This window comes from Lissotriton helveticus, chromosome 12, assembly GCF_964261635.1.
Source record: "Lissotriton helveticus chromosome 12, aLisHel1.1, whole genome shotgun sequence".
Classification (NCBI taxonomy): Eukaryota; Metazoa; Chordata; class Amphibia; order Caudata; family Salamandridae; genus Lissotriton; species Lissotriton helveticus.
This window is the reverse complement of record NC_136073.1, coordinates 566,012,064-566,039,393: the sequence shown is the minus strand read 5'-3', so window position 1 is coordinate 566,039,393 and position 27,330 is coordinate 566,012,064. Positions and strand designations below refer to the sequence as shown.

General features: G+C 45.0%; 1 protein-coding gene across 4 annotated transcripts in view; it reads right to left on the bottom strand.

The window, feature by feature from the left end:
* ELMO3 (engulfment and cell motility 3) overlaps nucleotides 1–27,330 on the bottom strand; it is a 300,338-nt gene that overhangs the window by 219,167 nt on the left and 53,841 nt on the right. For 2 of the 4 annotated variants that reach the window (XM_078668416.1, XM_078668418.1), the window contains exons 2-5: nucleotides 20,017–20,118; nucleotides 10,167–10,281; nucleotides 6,747–6,787; nucleotides 5,948–6,020 (exon numbers count right to left, since the gene is read on the bottom strand). In XM_078668416.1, the coding sequence (XP_078524542.1) occupies nucleotides 5,948–6,020; nucleotides 6,747–6,787; nucleotides 10,167–10,244 (192 nt within the window). In that variant the 5' untranslated portion in view covers nucleotides 10,245–10,281; nucleotides 20,017–20,118. The remainder of the gene's footprint in view (nucleotides 1–5,947; nucleotides 6,021–6,746; nucleotides 6,788–10,166; nucleotides 10,282–20,016; nucleotides 20,119–27,330) is intronic. The other 2 variants (XM_078668415.1, XM_078668419.1) reach the window with 1 other exon arrangement.

Sequence of the window (27,330 nt, the reverse complement as noted above, 5' to 3'; positions counted from 1 at the left end):
GGAGTATAGGGTTTCTTTGCAGCAGGGAATTAAAATTAAGCCCTGGCCCCAAATTCTTTCGAAGTGCAGACCAAATCTTAAAAGCTCCCTGTAGAGTCTTGAATCAAACCTTCTTAAAGTAGCTAGGCTCTACCTGCTGCAGGAAACAACCTCTAGCTTCTTTTCCCAGCAGTAAATCAAAGATAGGAGGGATTGGGATTTCGAATCCGAACCCTGTTTGCCAAACAAAGAACACACATACTGAAAAGCTGTTGGACAGTAGTTAAGTTTAAAATTTGGGATGGCCTAACCTCCTATATTTCGAAGAAATGTCAAATATTTGAAGCCCTCCTAGTTTTAAAGTACCCCCAGATGAATTGAGATATGATATCATCGATTACTTTAAATCAACCTTGAACTCCAGAGGAATAGCCCAGTAAAAAATATAAAACCTTAGGTAGAAATACCATTTACACAACATTAGCACAATTGATCATCGAGAAATGTAGGTTGTCCATCCTAAATAGATCCCTTTTTGCCTTTCCTATGACTGGGGCTAAGTTAGTTTCTACTATCTGGTCCACCTCAGCGACCATATTAACCCCCAGTTACACCACTTTCTCAACTACCCAATTATCACTGAGTTGTGTGTACCTTTTGAGGACTATTTGGGTTTAATTATGTTACAGCGAGTACACAGAGAATCTCCAGAAGGCCTGGACATTCCTTTCAATCTCCCTTAGCTCTAACCCAGGCCTAGGTGAACCACAGTGACATCGTCGTCATAGTCAAGGACTTTAGTGTCCCAGCCATGATATCGCATAGGTACAATCAAAGGATTAGTATCGAGCTTTCAAATCAGGGGATTAATATATAATGCGAACAGCAGGGGAGAACAGGGATACACCTGTCTTGTACCCCTTTGAATTATCCCTAACTGACCCCCTCATCAGATGAAGCCTAGCAGTGGGCCTACGATAGACTTCTCCTACTGGGTTAATATATCCGGTCCCCATTTCAAACTGATCCATGGATGTCCATAAATACTTCCAGGAGACCCTACCAAATGCTTTTTCTGCGTCTAATAAAATCAGAGCCAAAGGGCTACCAGAAACAGCTGAGGCGTCAAAGAGATTAATAACCTGGCACATGTTTTCCGTGGTCCCCCTCCCTGGTATAAAGCCATGTGGTCTTGGGGAATCAACCATGCCTATAATTTGGCTCAAGCGTGTAGCCAATACTTTAGATTATGTTTTCATGTCACTATTGATCAGAGTGATCCGCCTGTATGACCCCGTCTCTTGTGGAAGTTTACATTTTTAAGGAACATAACTATATTTGCAAAAGACCATGACTAGTGCCCACTGCCCCCCTTGTATCTAGAAATAATATTTTCATCAGGACTGCCCCTAGCATGGAGTGAAGCACTTTATAAAACTCTAGGTGATCTCATCCATTCCGAATGCTTTCCCCTTGGGCAAGTTTTTTTATTGCAACCTAGATTTCTTTCCAAGACAAAGGAGCGTCCAAGAAATCCCAATCTTCAGCATTCAACTTCCCAAATGGAATTGACTCTAGATACTGCATGAAATCCCCATCTTTCTGCCCCTCTTCCTCTCTGTAGAGTCTCTCATAATACACTGGAAAACCTCTTGAATCCCCTCTGGCTCAGTGACCATGCCACCCCACGAATCTCTCAGTTTGGTTATCTCACTTTGCGTCACTTTTTGTCTAGTACAAACGGCTAACAGGTGTCCCGCCCATTCGCAATACTCACAACACTCCCTCTTCCAAACAAAGTATTTATCCAGTGCTTTTTTTTGCAGTTTTATCACTGATCAAGCCTTTAGCAATTACCACTTTGTGTTGTGTCCCATCAATGTTCTGCCTCGCGGACGCCACCAGAATGAATTGTGATTCGGCTTCCCCCAGCACCCTATACAGCTCCAACAGACTATGCGTCTCTTTTTATTTTTTTTTGCCAATTCAAGCAGAAGCTAAGGGTCTCCCCTCAAAAGCCAGCTTTAAAAGCATCCCACACTACCCCCATGGGGGGATTCCCTTGTTATGCTCGATAAATTACGAGATCCAGTTCCTTATATGCCGGGTATATTCTTTGTCTGTGACTAGTGCCTGCTCGAACGACAATCCAATGTATTCGTACCAGTCATACCACTGCTTTCTCCAAGACCAGTGGGATATGCATGACCCGGGAAACTTTTCAATTTTACATCCTCGGTACAGACTGTATGAGATTAAATAAAATTGTCCAGGTGAGCATGTGATCTATGTGGGGAGGAAAAATAGGTAAAACCAGAGTCTGACATTTTGATCTTGTGCCAAGCATCAACCAGCACATGATCACTCCCCAGGCAGACCAGAGATCTAAATATTTTGGATTTCCGCTCAGAGTAGGAGTCTATACCATCTTCTAACAGCCCTCCCACTCCATTGATATTAAAGTCACCACAGACTATAATCAAGGTCAGTCAGAGTGCAAGTTCGGTATCCAACCGGTAAAAGACTGCAGGGTCATCCGTGATCGACCCATACACAGAGCACTGAGTAAATCACCCACCATCTAGAATTAACAGCCAGAGAGTGATTAAACTTACATGCATTTTTAAGCACCTGATGGCCACCCCTAGATCCTTACCCCTTGGGTCGTATGCCCTACTAGTTGAAAGCCTAGTGATTCACCCAGGTTCTTCCTTGCCCCTGCTTTATGAGTCTCCTGTAGACAGAGTATGACGGCCCGTAATGCCTTTAAGTCTTGAGCAACTGTTCACTTGAGTGATGGCTTCCAAGACCAAAATCTACGTGATCCCCCAGCACAAAAGTAATAAGTAAGAAAGCAGAAGATGAAAAGAGAGAAAAAGGAAAAAATACCAAGGAGAACAGATACCCCTAAGAATGATAGAAGAATGGAGGCACAGCACCCTTAGTCCTGTAGAAACATTCCTACCCATAGTGGCACCTAAAAACCCCACTGACCCCACAGAAATAACAGGCTTTGATTTATTTATTTATCTTGAGTTTTATATAGCGCTGGCTAGACCCGGAGGTATCATAGCGCTTTACATAAGGAACAACATAGCAGCATAGCGAGTTACAAAGTATAATAATTAAAACATTTGTTGCACAGAAATTACAAAATAAATGGAAAATTATAATCTAAACATCAGCGAGAATAGGAGTCAACATTAGGTTCATAACACATACTGACATAGGAGAACCTCTCAGCTAGAAGGTTAGCCTTGACCTCAGAAGTGAATGTTTGAGTCACCTTGAAATTAACCTTCAACCGGGCTGGATTCAACAAGAATAACTCACCCCAGAGATTCTGAAATGCCTTAATGAGCTGTCTGAGCCACCATCTCCTCTCTAACACGGCATGACAAAAATCTGGACGGGCAAAAAAGGTATGACCATTGTAACTCCTTTTGGCATCAGGCTGAGCCTTTTCGAAGATTTCTTGCTGGAGTAGATAACTACCAAAGTAGAACATGATAGCTCTGGGTCTACCAGCTTGAGCTTCAGGTTGTTTTCTGAGCATCAGTGGAAAGCGATGTACACACTGAACCTCCAAGTCCCAATTCCACATGATCAGTTCAGGAAAGGCTCCCTTAAGAAGGTTTAGCTACCTTCCATTCCCCCAGTAAGCCCCAGAAATCTCAGCCCCTGTGTCCCTTGATAATGGCCTCCCCAAATCTAGACCCATGCCCTGCGAAGATAGTATTGAATGATTAAACACTTTGGTGGATTCCCCAGATCACCAAGATATAGTCCTCTCACTCACCGATGGATCAGAATCCTCCAGCCCAAGTCTCAGCGATCTAGAGGACGACCTGCACTTCTCTGCCTCAGGGGTAAGCTCGATCAGCACACTTGACGAGCCTTGTGTCAAAGCCAAGGGAGTGAAGTATCGAAAAGGTGACAGGGGGGGGGGCAAAGGAGGGGGAGGAGGGGGGGGTCAAACCGGGTAACAAACCCCACGTGTCCCGGGCCCTGAAATGGGATTATTCGCCACTCAACAGGTCTATTCTGAGGATCTCACTCAGCAAACGATATCACCTTCTCGGGAAAGTAATCACCTGACTTCTGTGGTAGGGTCAGGAGAGCCTTTGCTTGGGCTCATCTATAACTCCATATAACAACTTCAGGAGGAAACACATAATGACAGCCGCAGAGTCGGAATAGACAAAAAAAATGCAAGGGGCCAATAGGAAGGTTAGCAAAACTTGTGCAGAAATAGGAGATAGGATTTTTTCAGTGTAAGAGTGCGCTATGGCACTAGAACGCGATGTAGGGGTACTTAAGGGTCAAACTGATGTTCATCAATCCCAGATGATGGACATCTCTGGAAAATTGAGGATTTTGAAAATAGAGAGCGAAGGAAAGATCTATACTCTGTTTCCAGAAAGGCACCTATCAATGCGTAACAAGGGTCTGTTACCTATGTGCTCTACCCCTGACCAAACCTCACTGGACCCAACACGTTACATCTGGCATTATCTCAACTGCCTGATTACTTAAATATGTTCAAAGCTCTCAGTGTTGGGGGCATGTTAACATCCTGCCAGATCCATCAATGTGCACCAACAACCGTTTCCCTACATGAAAACATTTACAATTCTTTTCATTCAAAACATAAAAAACATATCCATAGCTTCAGCATTTCGCCTCAATTGAGCCACTATATTATTTGTGGACTCTACTTGGTTCAGTATCCCTGCTCTCGCAAACGTTGATGAGCCACGCATATGGGCAAGCAGAATTCTACCAGCTGTTGACATTCCCTTTGCTTCATTTCAGGGACTTCATGAACAGTGTACCATAAGGTCCCTCTAAATTGGTTACCACGGTTTTCCAGAACAGAGTAGGCTTTCTGGATCTCCATAATATGTGCATTTGTAGGCCAGCCTCCTGATAACATGACCGTCATCTACCAGGCATATTCAGAAACAAGTGTTGCAATTAGGGTACTTCCCTCTTTTGGAGGGCCATAACAATTTTTGGGGAATGTCTTCCCACAATTACTCCCATTCTTTCTGCTTTGTTTCTTCCCCTAAAGTCTTCTCCCACTGTGATATTATCAGCAATATATCATCTCACTTTCATAGAGCAGTCTATAAACGGTTGACATCAATCATTTCGAGCTCCTGAATGACTGGATACATTTTTCAAAGGCTGCTAGTTGCCCAGTAACTACAGATATTATAGAATGGAGTAGACCCCACTTTTCATCTAAATGTAATTCCCTATTAAACTGCTCAAAGGTTTTAACTTTTCTGTTATCGAATGTGTCTGTCACCATCCAATAGTCTCCTTTCCTCTACTTTTTCAATGAGTCCCCACCAGCTGGGAGTAAAATTGATGTTCTATGCAGCGGAATCAAAGGTGACCGATATGAGATCAGTTTATTTGCCCTTGCCAAATCATTCCAAGTATTGATAACTGTGCATGGCACCTCACACACACACACAATTCATAGCATATTTCCTGGTATCCTCTGATGCTGTTGGCTAAAGGTTCAACTGAAAGAGCAAAAAGCAGGGATTATGAAAGGAACCTCTGTCCAGGTCCCCTCCCCAATGCCTCACTTTTTGACAACATCTATAACCTAGATAAATACATCATAAAGTCTGTTACACATTCGGTCTCGGAGAGGTCACATACTTTCAATGTTTCACAAATACTCTTGGGAAACAAATTTGTTCAGTAGACCCTCAGACCTGTTCCCAAAAAGCAGCATGAAATTAGACACTCACCTGCTTCCTCTTTACATCAGATTGTAATGCGCCTGGTTATTCCAGAAACATTTAGGATTTGGAGCATCATAGTGGTAATACTGTACCTTCATATAAGCAATCCCCAGATCACAGCAACCTCCTTTCCCTACAATCCAGATACTACAAAATGTCGTCTTTGCGATACAGTCAAAGAATTTCACCGGCTGAGTGCTCACCGTTTCAGTAATGTAGGCCTGGGATCCGTCCACATACTGAAGTGCATATTGTTCTGAGTTGTTGAGGTTCCACCTGGCAGGCAAAACAAAGACATTAGCAAAGATGTTAGCAGGTCTCTCCTGAAAAGAAACTGAAAGGCCAACCAATCATCTTCTAAATGTGCACTTAGTTCTGGAGTCCAACAAAGCTCTATTGACTTGCTGCAGAAAGGCCAACAACTATCCCTAACATCACTGATTTAAAGGAGAGGCACAGACTAAAAGATGAAGGAACAAGAGATCAATGTCTTCAAATAAAGAGATTTCAGGGTATACAGCAACTTAGATGTCAAGGTCTAGAAAGAAATATTATTCATGGACAGAGAGATGATGTTATCCGCGGAAAGAGAGATTGGGTAGTTTTTAGATACATCGGGATAAGCATGGTGGAGAGCAAACAGGACAGCATAGCTTAGAAGAAAAAAGACAGCACAGTGCAGATGGAAACAGTCATCAGAAAAATCCGGAAAAGAGGCATCACAGTCTCCAGGAAAATCTCACCTGGCTTTCTAAGAAAAGAGACCCTCAGTTTATGGTAAAGAAACCTCCAAGTTTGCAAACAAAGAAATAACTATTCCAAAGCAGGAGATGGAGGCACTGAATGTTTAAAGCAAAGAGGCAGAGTTCTCAGTTCAGGAATAAAGAATGAAAGTCACTAGGAGGTGGAGAGAATTTATCTAGGTCTCAGTGAAACATATAATGTAATGTAGATGGAAATAAGCCCTAGAACATTCATAGTAAACCGAGGAGATCTACTTACACATCACAAATTTCTTTCAAGACAGACACAAGTGGTTTGGTCTAAAAAAAAGAAAGCATATAATTAGTGCTGCACCCTAGATTATACCAAAGAAACACTCATCTGCATCACAGGTGGATTATATGTTATATGTATGTAGAATTGTGCTAGGAATGCAATGTAAAAAAAAGTACTGACAATGGAACTTCAAATTGATACCAGATTACTAGACTTTGAAAGTGCTTTATTCTCTAGTGTAACTACTCTGCATAGTCCGAGCAGTGCTACAGGAACATACAGCCCTTCTCCACAAGCACAATGTTCCCCAGCACTGTCCAAGATTCACCTAAACATGCAAAATATTTTTCTATGAATACTAGCCTATGATATCCTGATCAAAGGGGTCCTCAACATGGGGTAGTGACTATCAAGCGACAAAAGTGCTACTTTTACTGCACTAACAAGATCCTATGCCCATAACGAGACCCCAGTTCAACTAAAGATATGTTCTTCCCCCTTCACTTTCATTGGCAGGTAAGTGCTTCTGGGTTCATTGATGAAAAAGTAGGACAGAGCAATTTTATGCATTTGACATCTATATTAGGAGTGAATGCCCGGGCTGATGAGCCAGCAATAAGGATCACGGTCATAGCTACTTGGGGCATCTTGCAACTGACATATAGTAGAAAAGGTAGAGTGGGAATTTTGTTTGCAAATGTCTATTCACTCCATTCCCATTGATGGTGGGTGTGGATACTGGGAGGCATGCTTTGGTGTTTTTTGATTGGCTGTTACAAATAGAGCAATGCTTGATGTTTTCCATTTTTGAAAGGCCAGTCAAGCTTTAGTAATTGGATGACCTTTTAAATTACTTTTAGACGAACTTAAGAGGTTAATCACCTTTTGTATTTGAAGCAAACAATCCACCCATGTATGCATGTGTGAAGCTGGCTAAGAGACAGCCTATTGAAAGAAGATAGCATGTTTGTTAGGTTTTCGTCAGCACAGCGGTTGCGCTGTGCTTTAGAAATGTATTGTTTTTAATATGAACTTAAAAGGGGTTTACATCCTTCCTCCTTTCTTTCCTGGCTTCTCATTGGTTCCTGAGCGTGCCACTTATCTTTCCTCCATCTCTATTGGCTCTAGCATATTTTCCTGCATTTACCAATGCTTGTTCCTCATCTGCTTCTCGTATCAGTGTCCCACTGCTGAAATACTTTTAACATCCGCTTTGGTGGAACTATATTTTATTAAGTTTTAACTTTCACTCTTGCAGCATATTTATATAACAATGTATAACTCGGAGAGATTACGTGATCTGCATAGAATCACAAGATGTTGCGTGGCGCAGCCGAGACTCGAACCCGGGATCCCCAGCTCTCATATCAGCAGCTCTGGTCGCTGCGCCACATCCTCTCCACTCCTGTGTTATCTGTCAGGGAGCTCTTTCCTTCTCCCAGACAATGATTGATGAAACCAGCTCTTTATTCATTACACAGGCAAAACCAAAGCATTACCAATGCTCTAACTGGCAACGTGGCACCTTTATTCCAACTATAAATCTTTGTCAATCATTTTAGTCACATGCTGTATGTGGCTATTTGCTAGTGTTCACTTGGCTTCGTGTCAAAGGTCAGTAAAAGTGTGTGCAAAAGTGCTGTTTTAGGTTTTTAGATCTCGCCTAACAGACAGCACAAGCAGATTGTTTGTAAAAGACCTACTGTCAGCTTACAGAAGATTTGGGCAACACCCATTGCTTACCACTCTAATTTGATTGCGTTTTAATGCTTGTTAGTGGGCTTTCCTTCCTCTTTTTGTGTGTCCCTCCCCTGAAGCATGACTTCATTACTCGTGTGCTCCCACTGGTTACTCTTAAGGAACTACTTTTTTTCTTTTTAGTTAAGCACGCCATGACAGTGCATGTGTTTTCCAGCTGTCTCTCTCTTGTACTTCTTCCACCCCCCCCCTTTGCGACACTCAGTGTTGGTCTCTCTCGCCTGAGTGCTCATCCCCTACCATACTTCATGTTGTGCTTGCCCTTGTGTTAATTTCTCGCTTGTGTGCTTCTCCCTCCAGTGCTAGTTCAACTGCCGTTGCTGCCCTCTCTCACCAAGTTACTGCCCCTACCTGTGGTCTTTTTATTAATTTTTTTTCTGCGAAGGACCAAGTCGCACATTTCTGGCCTGTCCGCCTGAAAAAATGCTTAAAACGCATACACAAGCCTACGCGATAGTACAACTAAGTAATTGTGCCTTTTTTTAAGCTTTTAGCCAGGCCGCACAGCATGTGGCCAATGCTGTACAGCATGGCTAAAAGGCATTGGCAAATATTAGTTTCTAAATATATTCCTGCTTTCCAGAAAGTAATGTAACTGAGGCAAAGGGAAATGACAATTTGCCCAGGATCACATAATTTACAAGCAGTGAAGCCGGCAAGCTTCCAGCTTGTTAAAACATTGTTAAAATAGAGAAATCAAGCCTCTTGCAGCTCTTCTTTAGTTGCGAACTTAACCAGTAGACCACATCTCCTTCAACATATCAAAAATTCCCGTAGACCATCAATCTTCCCATAACATATCTTCCAATGATTCAATCTCCTTCATAAATCACATCTCTTCAGAAGGTCCGTCCATCTACCACATTTTCTCCACAAACAACATCTACTCTCTTGACCACATCTCCTCTATGCTCTATCTCAATTTCCTACCTGGATCACATCTTCTAGGTCAACACAGCACATATCTGTAGACCAAATGTTCTCCAATAACCTGATTTCTAGTGTAGACCTTAACTCTTTCCTAACCATATCTGAGCACACTGGTGCTAGGTCTAAGAACCAGAGGCCAGATTTTTCACAATCTCACCACCCCCCATTGAGAACCTGTCAAGAAGCAAATCACATTCAAATTGTGATACCTCGTGCATAAAGCTGTATACTTCACAGTCAGCCAATGATGTTGTCTAGCCTGTTTAAGTGGTTTAACCCCGCTTGCTCTTTAAAATCCAGTTTTTTCAATGCTGCAGCACATAGATGGAATCAATTAACAGCACATCTTAGGAAGAATAAACATCTGGTGAGGTTAAGAAAATCACTTAAAGTGTGGTTATTTTCCTCCAATATGAATACTTCAAACTGTTGAGGATATTTGCCTAGTTCTATAGGGTAGGGTACTTTTTTGTCTTTTTGCTGGTGTGTGCCAGGATATCCCTATGGGGGTGACTGTGCTCTACAAATGCCTTAAACATAATGCAAGTCTCCTTCCTAAACCTCCACTTTACTGCAGAGACTGCCTCACTCAGCCAGATCTTTTCTCTAGTACGCACGTCCTCTACAGACCATATCACTATACCGGCCATATCCCTTTCCTAAAGCAAATAAGCTCTATAGAATGGTACACCCTAATCCCTATATTGGCAAAGATTAGTATGCTGTTCTTCTTACCTGGTCAAGTTCAATGAGTTGGGGATAAGCCCCTATCATTTGTATTGCTACTTTCACAATGTCCTTGGTGGGTGCCATCTCTACTCAGGGACAGTGGTGTAGGCAACAGGCGTTCCTGGCAAGGAGAAGAAAATGGGAACAGTAAGGATGACTGAAGTTTATTAGTTCATTAAAGTTGTGATTGGATATAGGAGAGCAATGTGACAGACACCAAAAAGATGAGAGAAAAGACATTTAAAGCTGAAAAAGTTATATTGAACTTTTAGAGTTCTGGGGTTTTTGATCCTGAAGAATTCACCATCTCTTGGACAGCTGTGTTAGGTTTAGAATATTTAATGTGTTGTAAAAACGAATAAATGCATGTTAACTATGAATTGGACATGGCCACAGTGAGCCACTGGTACAGAGCAGGGACAACGCAGACATAGATTAAGGGTTTGGGCTTCAGTATCATCTCTATGAAGAGAATAGCCAACATTAAAGTGTCCTGAAACTCTGGCCACTTATTTCAGTCCTATGGTTCAACCAACATACAAGAGAGGCTGTAAAGTAGAGACCTGAGAGTGCATGAACCAGGTATTAAATTTCTTCTTCTCTCACTGAACAATTTCTATACAAATTAAAATTGGATAAATTTTATTTCGACTGCTGTCCTTCAGCCTCAACTTGCTGACTCAGTCAAATCATTAGTATTGATATTATACACAAACATAACCATAAAACCCAAGTTACAAATCTGGCCAAAGGGTCATTCAGCCAAGTTCAGGTCAAGTTTGTGCTATACAAGACTCTGGAAAAAAAAAGTTATGTGTCATGTTAGCTTTTGTGTGAAGGGGGGAGGGTGCTGGTCCCGCTCACCATCCAACATGCAACTGAAACCCCCGGACCATATTATTCATATGGTTATTTATAGCACGCGCAGCTTCAGTAGTCCCCAGAAATACTGCCCAATATCCACATTTCGTGCAGAAACATTAACAAAATAAATCTCCTGCCTGCCCAACAGTCCATTCACCAGTATATACCTCCCCATTATATCTGCCTCCGAGCCACGGTGTTGGAAGGGGACCTTGGGAGCTATCCAGAGAGACACCCCATGCGCATTATTATATCATCTTGTAAAGTGCACAGCTACCCAAAAAGGGCTTGAGCAGAGGTAGGGGTGTCCAGATTGTCATCTCCAAACAGCCAGGTCTTCAAGTCTTTGTGAAACGCAAGTAGTGAAGTACAGTTTCTTAAGGACTCCAGGAGGGTGTTCCACAGTTTCGGGCCAAGAAATGTGAAGGAGAGGTCTCCCATCCGGGCCAAATGAATCCTAGGCACAGTAAACAAGGCCTGATTAAGTGATTTCAGCATACGTGTGAGCTGGTAAGGTACCATCAAATCCTGACAATATCGTGGTCCTACTCCGGCTCTAGCTTTTTACATATAGCACAAGGCTTTGAATTGTATTCGCTTTGTAACTGCGAGCCAGTGAAGCTCGCGGAGGAGGTTTGAGACTGAAGCAGTTTCAGGAGATGATACCGAAGTCTAGTAGTCGAATTCAACTACCTGTAATCATCGGATGGAGGCCTTATCTATTCCTAGATACAGGGTATTACCCTAGTCTAATCTCAACAGGATTAGAGTTTGGATCACTATTCTTCGGGCTGATTGGAGAAAAATCCAGATGATCTATTTCATCCACTTGAGCACTGCCACACAAGTGGCGGTAACCTTGACCACCTGAGGCTTCATAGAAAGATTCTCATTCAACCAAAAGCCCACATTTTTACCTAACGGGACAAGTCGGGAGGAGCCCCTAGGGATTCTGGCCAATGCTACATAGTAAGAATATGTGGAAGAGTACATCTGGCCCCTCTACTTCTTGCACAAATGGTCTACCTACACAACTGTTTAATGTGTTTCTTGTTTAAAAGACACTTTTATCGCCTGGCTTTTAAGGTTATGTGAGCACCCTGTATTGCTTAACATGCTCATTTACGCCCTGCACAATCCAAGTGGCTAATATCAAAGAGCTTCTATTAGTGTGTTCCACTCCATCATTCTTACTATAGGGTGTGGGGCGGGGCCTCCGACCATCCCAGCGTCCTGTTCAGTGATATAGCCATGATCATCACTGTGTATGACTTTCGTGTCCCAAGCTCCCAGCTAGTTTCAAACATCATGTGTCGCATTAACTCTTTCATGTGGAACATCCCCTGAATAAAACCAATCCCTGCCCTCCCTCAGAGTAAACACCTGTAAGCATCTTTGCCCACTAAGTTCAACCCTGAACAGTGTTTCTCCACATATACGATAAACAAAAATTAAACAAACAAACCCACCCCCCCAAATTCTGATACAAATCCTACTACTATACACACATGTCTGAGGGGCTCTAGTCCTCCACGAGCCACCCACCTACCACTCAAAGGAAGGTGTACGCTCCCACCCAGGACCAGACACCCCTGAAGGCCTTAAACAATCAAATGTGGGGCAGAGAAGCAGTTCACCGCAGGCAACTATATAACCAATAACAAAAGCTTCGGTCATCGGCAACTGCAGAATAACTCAATACAGCAATGTTTAGGACATTGCAGTAAGTGCGTTCCTCTTTTGCCCCAGGTGGGGCCAGACTAAAGTCCATGAGCCTCTGCATAAGGGGGTTATTCCTCCAAAATCACAATCTCTGGAATCATTGTATCTACTGGCTTGCTTCCTCCCGCTTCCCCCTGCTGTTCCACCTCACCAATGTCCCACAATACTTCCACAGCGCTAGGAGCAAGAGTTTCAGTCACTAGTCTGTCATCCTCACCTGCCGTAATTCATGCCCTTTGAGTGGGGCAGCCAGCTCCACCAGCATCGAACTATGGGTTCTGCCTGTACACCTCCACTGTTGCCTTCTTTCCACCGGAATAGGAATACTCGTTTCTTGCCTGGTTTTATCTCCCATCTCTAGCCACTCACAAGCTTCCTCCGGTCACGTGAAACAAGTGTCCTCTGTGGATTACTTTCAACTTTGCTGAAAACAGCAGCATGTACTGTACCTCCATTGCTCTACATTTCTGCTTAACAGTGTCAAAGGATTTGCGCTGTTTCTGTACTCTGTGGGTATAATCAGAAGAAATGCAGACCGGACGGCCCTCTCATTGTTTTTCTTCAGTTTTCTGTTTCAGTATAGTATTCCTATCTTTGTGGTTCAGAATTCAAGCCTTAATGGCCCTAGGCAGGGCTCCAAGAGAGGGTTCCGGCACCAATTACCAATGTGCATGTTCCACTGTGAACATCTTGGATAGCCCTAGTGGGCACAGCGTTTCTGTGATCCTGAGCTCTATGTAGTACTCTGGCGTGTTCCCTCTGCTCTCTTCGGAATTCCAACAAATTGGAGATTATTTCTGCTAGATCTTCCCTCTGCATCTTCTAACCTGCTACCCAGTTGGTGGGAGAGGGCTGCAAAGCATTTCATTGTGCTTCTCAGATCCACTACCTCCGTCTGTAGTCCAGCTACCATTTGATCAGTGGCAAATGTGCTCTTGTTCACCTTGTGTAGATCTGCACACAACAGATTTACTTCTACAGACACCAACAAGTCTATTTTTGTTTCCAATTGGTGCTTTGTTTTCTCTGCGGCTGCTAGGATCTCAGCCCCACTAGTGCCAGTGGCCTGGAAGAAGCCATGAGTGTCCCTCTCATTAGATGGCAGTGTGCCTCTTTTACTGTCGAGGTACCTGTCCATCTTGGTTTGCTGTGAGGCACACGGAGCCCTGTCCCATCCCATCCTGGGAGATGCAGTAGTATAAATACCAGACAGGCCGCTGCGGGGTATCACAGTGCGAAGACCCCCCCCCCTTTTTTTCAACCTTGTCTGTACTGTTCCTGGAGAAAAGCCGTTATCTCACTGATTCTTCCTCGCGTGCTGACCCCAGTTACCACTGCTCCCTGGCTCCGGTGCCGTAAAGACCTCTTCTCCCGCTTTCACTGCATGCACCCTGTTTTTGAGGTGGGGCTTAGCATGGACCAGGGTAGCTCTCACCTCATCATCAAACTGTCTCCTCCCCAACAGTGTGTGCCCCTGGCACTCTTTCTCCTTCCTCTCACCCGCTCTCAGGCATCTGCTGCCTATGCTGCTCGGCCCAATGAACTACTCCAGAGCAGTGGGGATCAAAAGCTTGAGTTCCCGAGCAATCACACACTCTCCACCGTACAGCCTGGCTTCATATCCAAATCCGCTGGACCACCTCTCTGTATCAGCTATTTGCCCACAGTACCTCCAACTAGGTCTCCGAAGGCTGCAACTGCCACTCTACAACCCCACTGCCTGGTCGGGCGACTTTTAGACAGCAGGCCGGGCCCGCCTCCCAAGCCGTGAAGCTTAGTCTTGACACTCAGACTATGCCAATCCTCTGTCCCCAGGTTGGAGCCGCAGTGGCTAGGTTGCTGGCCACGCTGGCAGCGGATGCACTGCCCTTCTCCAACGGCTCCCAGCGGGCCACTAATCTATACGCTGCTACAGGCCTCAACATGCAAGTCGAGAGACAGTCCCTTCCATCAGCACCAACAATGGCAAAAAGTGACTACCAGCAGTCTCACAAGCATTTTGGGTACATTCATGCGCTTTTGTTGTGAAGGGATCAGGATGTTGAAGGATTTTCGCCAATGCTACTCGGTGCTCGCTCCTATTGCGTGCTATCGCCCATCTTGCCTGGCCACGCCCCCTCCCTAACTTAGAAATTTAAGTTATAACTATAACTTTAGAATTTCTAAAGTCTGTATAGTTTAAGTTGGGTTTGTATAGAAAGAATAAATAATGGTTTCCTAACTAAAACTTAGTTTAACCTTTGTTTTTTTAATTAAATTTAAATGTTTTTTATTTTTTAACAAAACCGTGTTTCAAATCATAGTGTTGCGTGTCATTTAACTGAGTGTTGCTAAGTGCAGTGTCGTAGAGTTTAATGAAGGGCACTGTCGTACAGTGTAGTGTTATAGAGTGTAGTGTTGTACAGTGGAATAGAGTAGAGCAGAATGGTGTTGCAGATAGTGGAGTAAAGTATTATACAGTGGACTGGCAGGGTGTGTCATGGAGTGGCGTGGAATGGTGTGTTGTACAGTACAGTTGAGGGTCATACAAAGGAGGGTCGTCGATTACAGTATCATGGAGTGTCGGCGAGTATAGTGTCGTACAGAGGCATAGAGTGGTGAAGAATGTTTTACAACTTAGTGACAGAGTTGAGTACATTGTAGTAAGCTATGGTACAGTTCAGTGCTGTGGAGTCTCTAATAAAAGAGAAGGACCCAACAGCCAAAGGGGTAGGGTACCGTAAAGACAAATGTCAAAAAATTAAATGAAATCCCCTTTGGGCAATTTCCATCACATATATTCAATCCACAGCATAACTCTAATCAAAGAACCTTAATTCACACAATGTGATGAACAAAGAGGAAATGTAAAAATTATATTAAAAAAATGTATACAGCTTATTCAAACAGATATTAAAAACATTTGAGACTTATTAGGAGCACATGATCCAAGCCTATCATAGGTACAATATTGTTAAAAACAGTATAAAACACATTTGGCACAAAACAAAACAAAATAAAATAAAATAACATGGGAACAACACTAAGGAAAAATAGTTCCTTTTGCACAAAGGAAAATACAAAAGTCATCCAGAGATCAATTCTGATCAATATTTCAATTCTCCGTCAGAATTATTGTCTCCACAGACTTAGAGTAATTATCCCTTGCTTGAGCATCAACGCGTTTCGGTGGGCAAATTAATAAATAGCCAACACCTTCTTCAGGAAAACATTATATTCATTCCCATTAAAACATTATGTATCTTTATTATTCCGATTATCGGGGCACTAAACATATACCTCCAAAGGCAGTCGGACTACTAGTCGATCGCTGGTTTGTTCATCACACCCAGCATGTAGGAAATATCAATGCGCAAATAATCTTAAAATTCCAATTTCCAAAAAGCAAAGCATACAACCCCACAGGTCAAGGGAGTTCTCTGGGTTTGTTCAGTTACCACCGCAGTAAACATCCAGAGACTATAGCGTTCTCTAGAATTCCGGCATACGGGATGCGGGGCATACGCCTCCAAACATTTCAGGATTTTCTTTGATTAGAGTTATGCTGTGGATTGAATATATGTGATCAAAATTGCCCAGTGCTGTGGAGGGTCATCCAGTAGAGTGCCAGAGAGTATCGTACAGTGTAGTGTCGTACACTGAAGTGTCATGGAGCAGTGTGTCATACATTGAACAGTAGCATAATGTAGGAGAGTGTTGTAGTGGAATGCCATGTCATATAGTGGAGCTGCGTCTCCTAGATAGGACTGAAGTGGTGTCTGCTACGGTTTCATGCAAGGTAGTACAGTGGCGTAGAGTGGATGAGTAGAGAGTGTAGTACAGTGTCATATAGAGTCACAGAGTGTGGTAGAGTCTTGGAGAGTGGTGCTGCATAGAATACAGTAGTGTGTCGTACAGTGAACTGGCATAGACTTGCGTGTCAAAGAGTGAGATAAAGTATCATATAGTGGAGTGGAGTTCAGTGGAGTTGCATTTGATACAGTGTGGTAAACTGTAACACAGTGGAGTGTTATGTTGTACAGTAGAGTGGTGTGTCGTGGAGTAGAGTGGTGTGCCGTATCATACAATGTAGTAAAGTGTCGAAGTGGAGTGGAGTGGCGTGTTATAGAGTTGGAATGTGTGCCACAGTAGAGTACAGTCAAGTGGGTGCAGTGTTTAATATTGGAGTGGCGTACAGTAAAGTGCTATAGAGTGTGGTAGATTGTCGTGGTATAGAGTGTTGTAGAGTTGAGAGGCATAAAATTGCATACAGTGGAATGGCATACAGTTGGGTAGTGGAGTAGTGCATCAGTCCCATGTAGTAAACTGTGGTGGGATGGTGTAGAGTTAGCTGCATAGTGTATCTTAGCGGGGACTAGAGTAGCATAGAGTTAAGTAGAGTGTCATAGAGGGGCGAGTAGGGGCATACAGTGTAGTACAGTGATATAGAGTGTAGTACAGTGTGGCAGAGTGTAGTACAGTGTGGCAGAGTGCGCTTTTATAGAGTAGAGTGTTGTATAGTACAGGGACATACATTAGAGTGTCATATACTAGAGTAGAATGGGGTAAACTGTCGTACAGTGGAGTCGAGTGTAGTGGCGTAGAGTGGACTAAAGTTTCAGATACTGGAGTAGGGTCTCGTATAGTACAGTGTTATGGAGCGGAGCACAGTATAGTGGTGTAGCCGACAGGGGAGTAAAGTATTATTGAGTAGAGTACAGTGTGGTACAGTGGAGTGGCATAAAGTGTTGGAAAGTCAAGAGGTATACAGTGCCCATTTAGTGGAGTAGCCTACAGTAGAGTAGAGTGGAGTGTGTTATTGAGTAAAGTGGAATAAATTCTGGTAGAGTGGCATAGAGAGAGTTGCACAGAAAGTAGTAGAATGGAGTACAGCCCGGCAGAGTGGCATACAGTGGATTACAGTGTTTTATAGTGACAGACTGAGTACAGTGTTGTACAGAGAAGTATTAAAGAGCAGAGTAGAAGGGCATAGTGTGTAGTACAGTGGAGTAAATGTTTATAAAGTGGAGTAGACAAGTGGAATAGACTGGAGCTGCATAGATTGCAGTTTCACACAGTGTTGTGTTGAAGAGTATCGTATCGTACAGTATTGTGGCTTACAAGGTCATGGCGAAGAGTGTTGTGGCATAGAGTATTGTGGTATTCAGTGGAGTGGTGTAGAGTCGATAGGGTTAAAGTGGAGTGGCATACACGGGAATGGCGTACAGCTAAGTTGCTTACAGTGCAGTGGCATACATTGGAATGGCGTACAGTGGAGTGGCATATAGTAGAATAGTGTAGAATGGAGTGGCGTACAGTGCAGTTGAGTAGAGAGAAAAGCATGGACTGAAGTAGCATACATTGGAGTGGCGTATAGTGGAGTGCCCTAGACTGGTGTGGCGTACAGTGGAATTGGGTACAGTGGAATAGGATACAGTGGTGTGGGGTACAGTGGACTAGCACACAGTCGACTGCCATACAGTAGAATAGCATGGAGTGGTACAGAATGGAGTGGCGTACAGTGGAATAATATAGATTGGAATGGCGGACAGTGCAGTCGTGCAGAATAGAATAGCATACAGTGGAGTACCGTACAGTGGAGTGGCATACACTAGAGTGGGTTAGATTAAAATAGCATAGAGTAGAGCACCATAGAGTGGAGCTGCATACAGCAGAATAGCGTAGAGTAGATTTGCACAGAGTGGAGTTGTGTACAGTGTAGTGGCATATAGTGAGGTTACGTACAGTGTGGTAGCATACAGTGGTGTGGTGTTGAGTGAAGTGGTGTACAGTGCAGTAGTGTAGGTGGAGTAGCGTAGAGTGGTGTACAGTGGAGTGGTGTACACTGGAGTCGGGTAGAGTGCAATAGCATATAGTGCAGTGGCGTAGAGTTTAGTTGCCACAGCAAAATAGTGTACAGCAGAGTTGGGTAGAGTGGACTAGCGTACAGTGGAGTAACGAACAGCACATTGGTGTTCCGTTAAGTGGTATAGGCTGGAGTAGCGTGGAATAGTGTAGAGTAGGGTGGCGTACAGTGGAATGGTGTAGAGCCAAATAGCGTATCTTCCTGCCACGGAAGATACTGGCACTGTGGTAGCAAGTGTCAATACAGAGGGGGCTGCCTTTGATTCTCTCTCTGAGTTTCCACCCTTGGAGACTGAGGATTTTTGTAGAGTAGTGGATAGTATTGCTTCAGGTTCTCCCCTGGATCCGTTGCCTTGTAAGATCTGGAAGGAATTTGGGGCAGAGCTGTTTCCCTCGCTCCGTCTGATTTATAACCAGTCCCTCACTGGTGGAGTGGTGCCATTTCAGTGGAAGCAGGCATTGGTGACACCCCTACTTAAGAAGCCTTCCCTCGAGTATCTTAAAAATTGTAGACCTATATCCCTCCTTCCTTTTCCTGCCAAAACAGTAGAACGGGTGGTGAGTGGCACACTGTCCACATACTTAGAACAAGCTAAGCTTCTGGAGGAGGAGCAGTTTGGGTTTCGGCCGGCTCACGGCACCGAGACGGCCCTGGTGACCGTGATGGACGAGCTTTGGGGGCGGGCAGACAGGGGTCAGGCAGCGGTTCTTATTCTGCTTGACCTGTCTGCCGCCTTTGATACGGTTAACCACGAAATTCTACTGAGACGGCTGAGAGAGGTGAGAGTGACAGGTTGCACCCTTAGGTGGTTCCAATCTTTTTTATCAGGTAGACAGCAGGCAGTGTCTCTCCCCCTATCAATCCGTCTATACCTGTGTCTCACATGGCGTGCCACAGGGCTCGGCCATTAGCCCTATTCTTTTCAATATTTATATTAGACCCCTGTTGGCGGTCATCAAGCGTTATAACATCAAGATTGTTAATTACGCGGATGACACGCAATTAATTCTCTCCCTCGAGGGAGCGCAGTCAACTACTCTAGAGGGGTTTCATAGCTGCCTGCGAGACATGTCACAGTGGTTGAGGGAAAATTCGCTACAATTTAATGTAGCTAAAACAGAGGTGCTATACTGCACCACGGGAAGGATCCCCTCTGTGCTGCCCAGCAACTTCTGTCCTCCAGAGTCCTCCAACCTTGGCCAGCCTGTTAAGACAGTTCGCAACTTGGGTGTGACATTTGACTGCAATCTTACCCTTGAGGTGCATGTCACGAACATGGGGGGCTGTTGCTTGGCCATCATTCGCTCTCTTAGGAAGATCTTTCCTTTGCTACCCCCCCGGCGCGTTCCTTGATAGCACGGAGTACCATACTTAGTCGAGTTGATTACTGTAATGCCCTGCTCCTTGAATCTCCAAAATACTTACTGGACAGGATGCAGAGGCTGCAGTCAACCGCAGCTAAGCTGGTACTAGGCTGGTCGAGACGGTCCTCCGCTTCTGTGGCCCTGGCGGAGTTGCATTGGCTCCCTGTGAAACAAAGAATTACGTTTAAATCACTTTGCCTAGTCTTTACAACCTTGCATGGAAGGGGTCCTACCTCCCTTCAACGCAAATTTGAGTGGTACGTCCCTGTTCAAACTTTGCGTTCATCTGGGGCTAAACTGATAAAAATACCCCAATTTAAAAAAGTCAGAGCAGGGGGTAGATCATTTGGGATTGCTGCTGCAAAGCTCTGGAACTCTTTACCTTTTGAGCTGAGACAAATCAGTGATCTTCTGCCATTCAGAAGGAATCTTAAAACATGGTTATTTCCTAAGATTTAGGTGTTAGCTATAGTAAGGTCCTGTGGAGGTTGCCAGACTGAGTTATGAGCGCCAAGATGCCTATCAGGTGATAGTGCGCTTTAGAAATGCAATAAATAAATAAATAAATAAATAAATGGAGTTGCGTACAGTAAAGTGGCAGTACAGTGGAATAGCCAGAGTGGAATGAAGTTTAGTGTATTAATGTAGAGTGGAGTGGGATAGAGTGGAACAGCATACAATGTAGGTGCGTACAGTCGGATAACATATTGTGAAGTGTCGTAGAGTGGAATAGTATAGAGTGGAGCGGTGTACTGTAAAATAGCGTACAATGGAATGGTGTACACTGGAGAGGGGTACATTGGAGAAGCGTAAAGTTGTGTAGAGTACACTGGAGTGGCATACAATGGAATAGTCTGGAGCGGAGTGGTGTAAAGTAGAGTGGCATACAGTGGAATTGCGTAAAGTAGAATGTTGCAAAGTGCTGTAGAGTAGAATAGCTTAGAGTGGAGTAGTGCACACTGAAGTTTTGTAGACTGGAGTGGCGTACGATGGAGTGGTACACAGTGAAGTGGTGTACAGATGTCGATTACATTTGACAGGAATGTACAATATTGTGTGTATATTAACGCAAGACATTTTTTATTGAAGTAAACAAGGACCCCCTGAGTGGGATAAATTTCCTGGGTCAGGGTAAAGCAAATTGATGCAAAGGTAAAACACCCAGGCAAATTATAAAAAAATATATCTGGCACAGTAGAATGCAATAAAAGACAGAAAACACAAGGAGAGAAAGAAAACAACAATGTGCTATGATAGCATAAGGTATTTAATTATACTTATAAAAATTTATATGAACATATTCAATGATACAAATTATTAAAATTCATTAAAAGAAGAAAAGTTTTTCAATCAAGTTAATATACAATATTCAGGAAAGAATTAACACATTGATAATTCCCAGAAATAGTTGAAGAAGCTGATGTCTGTCGCAAGACAGACATTTGAGCTGCTTTGCGTTTCTCCAGATTTAGCAAGCAATGCAAGGCAAAGCATGGTGGCATTGTATTGCTTTGTAAATGTCACTTAAGTATTTCCTTCCCCATGAGACACGTTCGTGACACAAGAGTAAGGCAAAACAATTATACATCTGGCCCTTACTTATATACTTTGTCCCGGGATACTGTGTTAAGTTTGTTTTACACCGCGGTACATGCCAAAGACAAGTCAGTATATAATTGGCTAATGGCTGAATTTTTAAAAACACTTTACCTATGTATTAGATTAGGGCCTTAATTATAGGTAATTAGTTAGTTTTATTATGATCACCTACCTGTTACCACTTTATTAAAGTATTAGTAGGTATGGAAATTAATTTATCTTTTTATATATATATATATATATATATATATATTAATTTACAGGCTCACGCTGTAGTGCCTATTAAGTACAATTTTATTTATTTAAAAAAAAAATCTTTTTATTGTTTAACAAAAGACATCAGGTGATTGCAACAGTTTTTACATTTGTCATATTTGCATTGCCATACTTCAAAACGGTACGCACAGGATAACGATAAGGGGATCACAGGGACTCATGTGTCTCCGCTTCTTCCGAGTGTTTCGGGGGTGCACAGATATCTCCATGGTATCGATTCCAATCTTCCCAGACCTTACCCTACTTTTGGGGACAGCCTCTTGCTACGTAGACTGACCTCTCTCTAAACATACACCAATCCATGTCTTCCGCCCATTTGCCCACCCGGGGCGGCAGTCGGGCTCCCCATAACTGCGCTATATTTAGTTTGGCTACCATACATGCTAACGTCACCCATTGTTTCTTGTAGACACATAAATCCGTGGGTTCCCAAACATTTAAAACACATCTGCGGGCCTCTGGCCTTAATTCCTTTCCCAGGACCTCTCTCAGGCAGTCATGGATTTTTGCCTAATAGTCCTGCACCCCTGTACAGTACCACAAAATATGCATGAAAGTTCCCAGCTCCCCGCACCCTCTGCGGCACTCCCCATTCTCTGCTCTACCCATTCGAACCAGTCAAGGCCCCGTAACGTACGATCTATGGAGAATCTTTAGCTGCCCTAATCTGAGCCTCATCTGTATAGCCACCACCCGCGGAGAGGAGACCGCCTTCTGCCAGTCTTCATCGTCTAGCTCTATCCCATCTGCTCTCCATTGTGTCCTGCAAAGTGTCAGTGGGTCCTATATATTATTGATACGTTTTTTGACGACAAACGTGGCAACTGAAATATGATGCGTTGGCTGGATGTTCTTTGCAAGAGAAAATGTTTTTTATGACGCGCAACGACAGAGCCGCGGATGATGCACTATTCTAAAAAACAACAAACTAAGGACCTGATTTAGATCTTGGTGGAGGGGAATATTCAGTCACAAACGTGACGGATATCCCGTCCGCAGTATTACGATCTCCGTAGGATATAATGGGACTGTAATACAGCGGACGGGATATCCCTCGCGTTTGTAATGGAATATTCCCCTCCGCCAAAAGATCTAAATCAGGCCCTCAGTTTGTTGTTTTTTGGAATAGTGCATCATCCGCTGCTTTATTGTTGAGCTTCCCTAGTCTATCTTGGTGCTTGTTGGCTTGCTATTATTTGACGTTTGGCTGGGTTTGATCTGCCTCTGTTTATTTCATGCAGTCTGGGTCACGCCATGTGACAGTTACACAAATTTATAAAGTGCTTTACTACCGTCTGTATGGCCCGTAGCACTTTCGAACTCTGGGTGCCCTATAAGAACTTTGGTTCACTCTATCTTGGTTGCCATGCGTCTCAGGTTGTGCCCATCCAGAGTGGACAACTTGAAGAACAAAGGCAAGCCCGTCTGCGGCCGTCCGCGCCTGGACCGCGCCCAGCGCCAGAACCCCTGGCCCCCGCCGAAACCAAGAAACCCGACTGAGATACGACACCACCACCCTACACACACTCAACACCGGCCGACCAGCCGCCTGCTACCAAGTCACTACGAAGCGCACCCACGGACCCTTCTCCTGCCAAATCTACAAATTCATCTGCGTCCGAACCTACACCCCACCACCCGGAACAGGCAACAACAACAACTACCTCAAGTGCATCCTGCTCAACACCCGGTCCGTCCACAAGCACGCGGTCGAACTCTGGGACCTCCTCGACACAACAGCACCAGACGTCGCCTTCCTCACAGAAACCTGGATGAACGCCTCCTCAACCCCCGACATCGCCATAGCCATCCCGGACGGCTACAAGATCACCCGAAAGGACCGCGTCAACCAAACCGGAGGAGGAATAGCCATCATCTACAGGAACAGCATCGACGTCACAACCAACTCCGAAGATGCCCTCACCACCGCCGAACACCTACACTTCCAGATCCACACCGACCCCAAGACCACCCTCAGAGGAACCCTCGTCTACAGACCCCCAGGCCCATGCACACAATTCAGTGAAGCCATAGCCAACTTCATCAGCCCACATGCCCTCGCCTCATCAGACTACATCCTCCTAGGGGACCTGAACTTCCACCTGGAGAACAACAATAACAACACCACCACCCTGCTCGACAACCTCGCCAACCTCGAACTCAAGCAACTGGTGAACACCCCCACCCACTACGCCAGCCACACGCTCAACCCCATCTTCTCTGCCAGCAGCCTCGTTGCCTTCACCCACTCCACCGGACTACACTGGACCGACCACAGCTGCATCCACTTCACCTTTAAGAAGACCACATCCCACCACCGCCCGCAACAGATCCCCGTAGATGCTGGAGCAAAGTCACCGCAGACCAGCTAACCACATCACTGAGCCAGAACCCACCAATCAACACACTGACACCAACGACGCAGCCCGCAACCTCACACAGTGGATCGTCAACTGCGTGGACGCCCTTGCACCACTGAAGATCCCTCCAGGCAAGCCCGGCAACAGGAAAACAACATGGTTCACCGACGACCTCAAAGAATTGAAGAAATCCTGCCGAACCCTCGAGAAAACCTGGCGCCGCGAACAGACGACAGAAAACATGGCAGCCCTCAAGAACGCCACACGCAAACACCACCAGCTGATCCGCACCACCAAAAAGACATTGTTCAAAGAACGGCTGGACAACAACACACACAACAGCAAGAAACTCTTCAGCATCGTAAAAGAGCTCTCCAACCCCAGCGCCAACATCACACCATCGCAAGACCTCTGCAACTTCCTCGCCACGTTATTTCACCGCAAGATCGCCGATATCCACGACAGCTTCGGCGCCCAGACTCCGCCCCCAGCCACCGAACAAACGCCCCCGACACCCACCCTCAGCACTTGGACTCCCATCAGCACCGAAGACACCGCCCACACTATGAACACCATCCACTCCGGCTCTCCTTCCGACCCATGCCCTCACCACATCTTCAACAAAGCCGACACCATCATCGCTCCCAACCTACGGAACGTCATAAACAACTCCCTCGCGTCCGCCACCTTCCCAGAGAGCTGGAAGCACACAGATATCAACGCCCTACTGAAGAAACCCACAGCGGACCCTAAAGACCTAAAAAACTTCCGCCCCATCTCTCTTCTTCCCTTCCCTGCAAAAGTTGTCGAGAAGATTGTCAATAAACAGCTGACCGCATTCCTCGAGACCAATGTATCCCTCGACCCATCCCAGTCCCGATTTCGAGCAACCACAGCACCGAGACCGCCCTAATCGCAGCCACCGACGACATCAGGACCCTACTTGACAACGGGGAAACAACCGCCCTCATCCTCCTAGACCCCTCAGCCGCCTTTAATACAGTCTGCCATCGTACCCTAATAACACGCCTCCACAATGCCGGGATCCAAGGTAAAGCCCTGGACTGGATCACCTGGTTCGTCTACGACAGAACCCAGAGAGTCCACCTCCCTCCCTTCTGCTCCGCGGCCACCGAGATCATCTGCTGCGTACCCCAAGGCTCGTCGCTCAACCCAACCCTCTTCAATATCTACATGAGCCCCTCACCACCATCGCACGCAAACACAACCTCAACATCATCTCATACGCCGATGACACCCAGCTGATACTCTCCCTCACCAAAGACCCAGCCACCGCCAAACTCAACCTCCAGGAAGGAATGAAAAACCTCGCTGAATGGATGAAACTCAGCCGTCTGAAACTGAACTCAAACAAGACGGAGGTCCTCATCCTCGGACCATCCCCATCTGCTTGGGACGACTCCTGGTTGCCCACAGAGCTGGGCACCGCACCGACACCCACTGACCACGCACGCAACCTGGGATTCATCCTGGACTCCCCTCTCACGATGACCAAGCAAGTCGACGCCATCTCATCATCATGTTTCAACACCCGGCGCATGCTCCATAAGATCCTCCGGTGGATCCCTACCGGAACTAGAAAGACGGTCACCCAGGCCCTCGTCACCAGCCCAAGAGACTACGGGAACGCCCTATATGCATGAACCACAGTCAAACTTCAGAAAAGACTCCAACGCATACAGAACGCATCCGCACGACTCATCCTCGACATCCCCCGCCACAGCCACATATCAGCCCACCTGAGAGACCTGCACTGGCTCCCCGTCAACAAAAGGATCACGTTCAGGCTACTCACCCACGCACACAAAGCTCTCCACGACATAGGTCCTGATTACCTCAACAACCGCCTCACGTTCTACACTCCAACACACAAACTCCGCTCCGCCAGCCTCGCCCTCGCCACCATCCCACGGATCAGCAGAACCACCGCCGGAGGAGGATCATTCTCCTACCTGGCGGCCAAGACGTGGAACTCCCTCCCCGCCCACCTACGACTGACCCAGGACAACCTCACATTCAGGAAACACCTCAAGACCTGGCTCTTCAAGCAGTAGCAGCACTCCCCCTCCCCCCTCCACCAGCACCTTGAGACCCCCTACGGATGAGTAGCGCGCTCTACAAAAGTATTGATTGATTGAATCTCACTGTGTGAGGAGGGGCAGAGCCTTGAAGGGGGCAGGGCGTCGTGAAGTACCTACAGGCACTTTTGAACCTCACCCGCCCCCAAACCCCCTCCTCCCAAAAACAAGAATAAGCTTGCTTAGGCTGGTGTCACTGTCCTAGGGTGTTTTCACACCCCTTAATGGACGTCAGCAGTTCAAAAACCATGGGAAACGAGCTGAAAAAACACTATTTACAGTGTTTGTCAGCTCATTTTCCTTGCCACCGTGTGATATCGGCTTCTCACTGGGTGACCGGGTGATGGGAGCCGATATTGTGTGTCAAAGATGCCATCACCCAGGGATGTGGAATTCCTATAGCCCGATGCCCAGGGCATATTGTTTGGTGTCAAGGGCAACAAGTGTTCATGTGTATTTTGTTCTTGGGACTAGAAGGCCCAAACCCCTGCAGCACAAACTATTTGCCTGGCAGTTTGCAGTACCACATTATGGATCAGGAAAGGGTACTGTCTGCAGTTAAGGTAATATTTTTGCCTTTATGTTAATGCTGTTCAAACTTGTATTTATGGTACACTAATTGAAAGCCTTTATTATTAGGGTGAGTGCTCTAAGTAAATGCTGTAAGCTCCAACTGCACTACTGACAGTGGTTCCAGTATTAAAATGTGTACACACGTTTTCAGAGTTTAGCAATATGAAGCTATGTATAATGCTTCCAGAATGCTCTCGGATTTGATGCAAATATTTGCAGAAGGTTGAAAACAAGATTGACGATTCTTAGCTTTCAAAATAAAATGTTCATTAAAAAATTATAGCAAAACACACAAGATGATGGACGGAATGTTGCACAATGGCAAAACATTAACCCCCAGTCACAGATCTGGGTTTAATCCATCGTTATTTTGCTCACCAAACCACCCCAGTTCAGAAATGGCCATATGCAAATCAGTCTTGACCCTGCAACTGCTTTTGCATTAAAAAATTATAGCAGGAAAAAAAA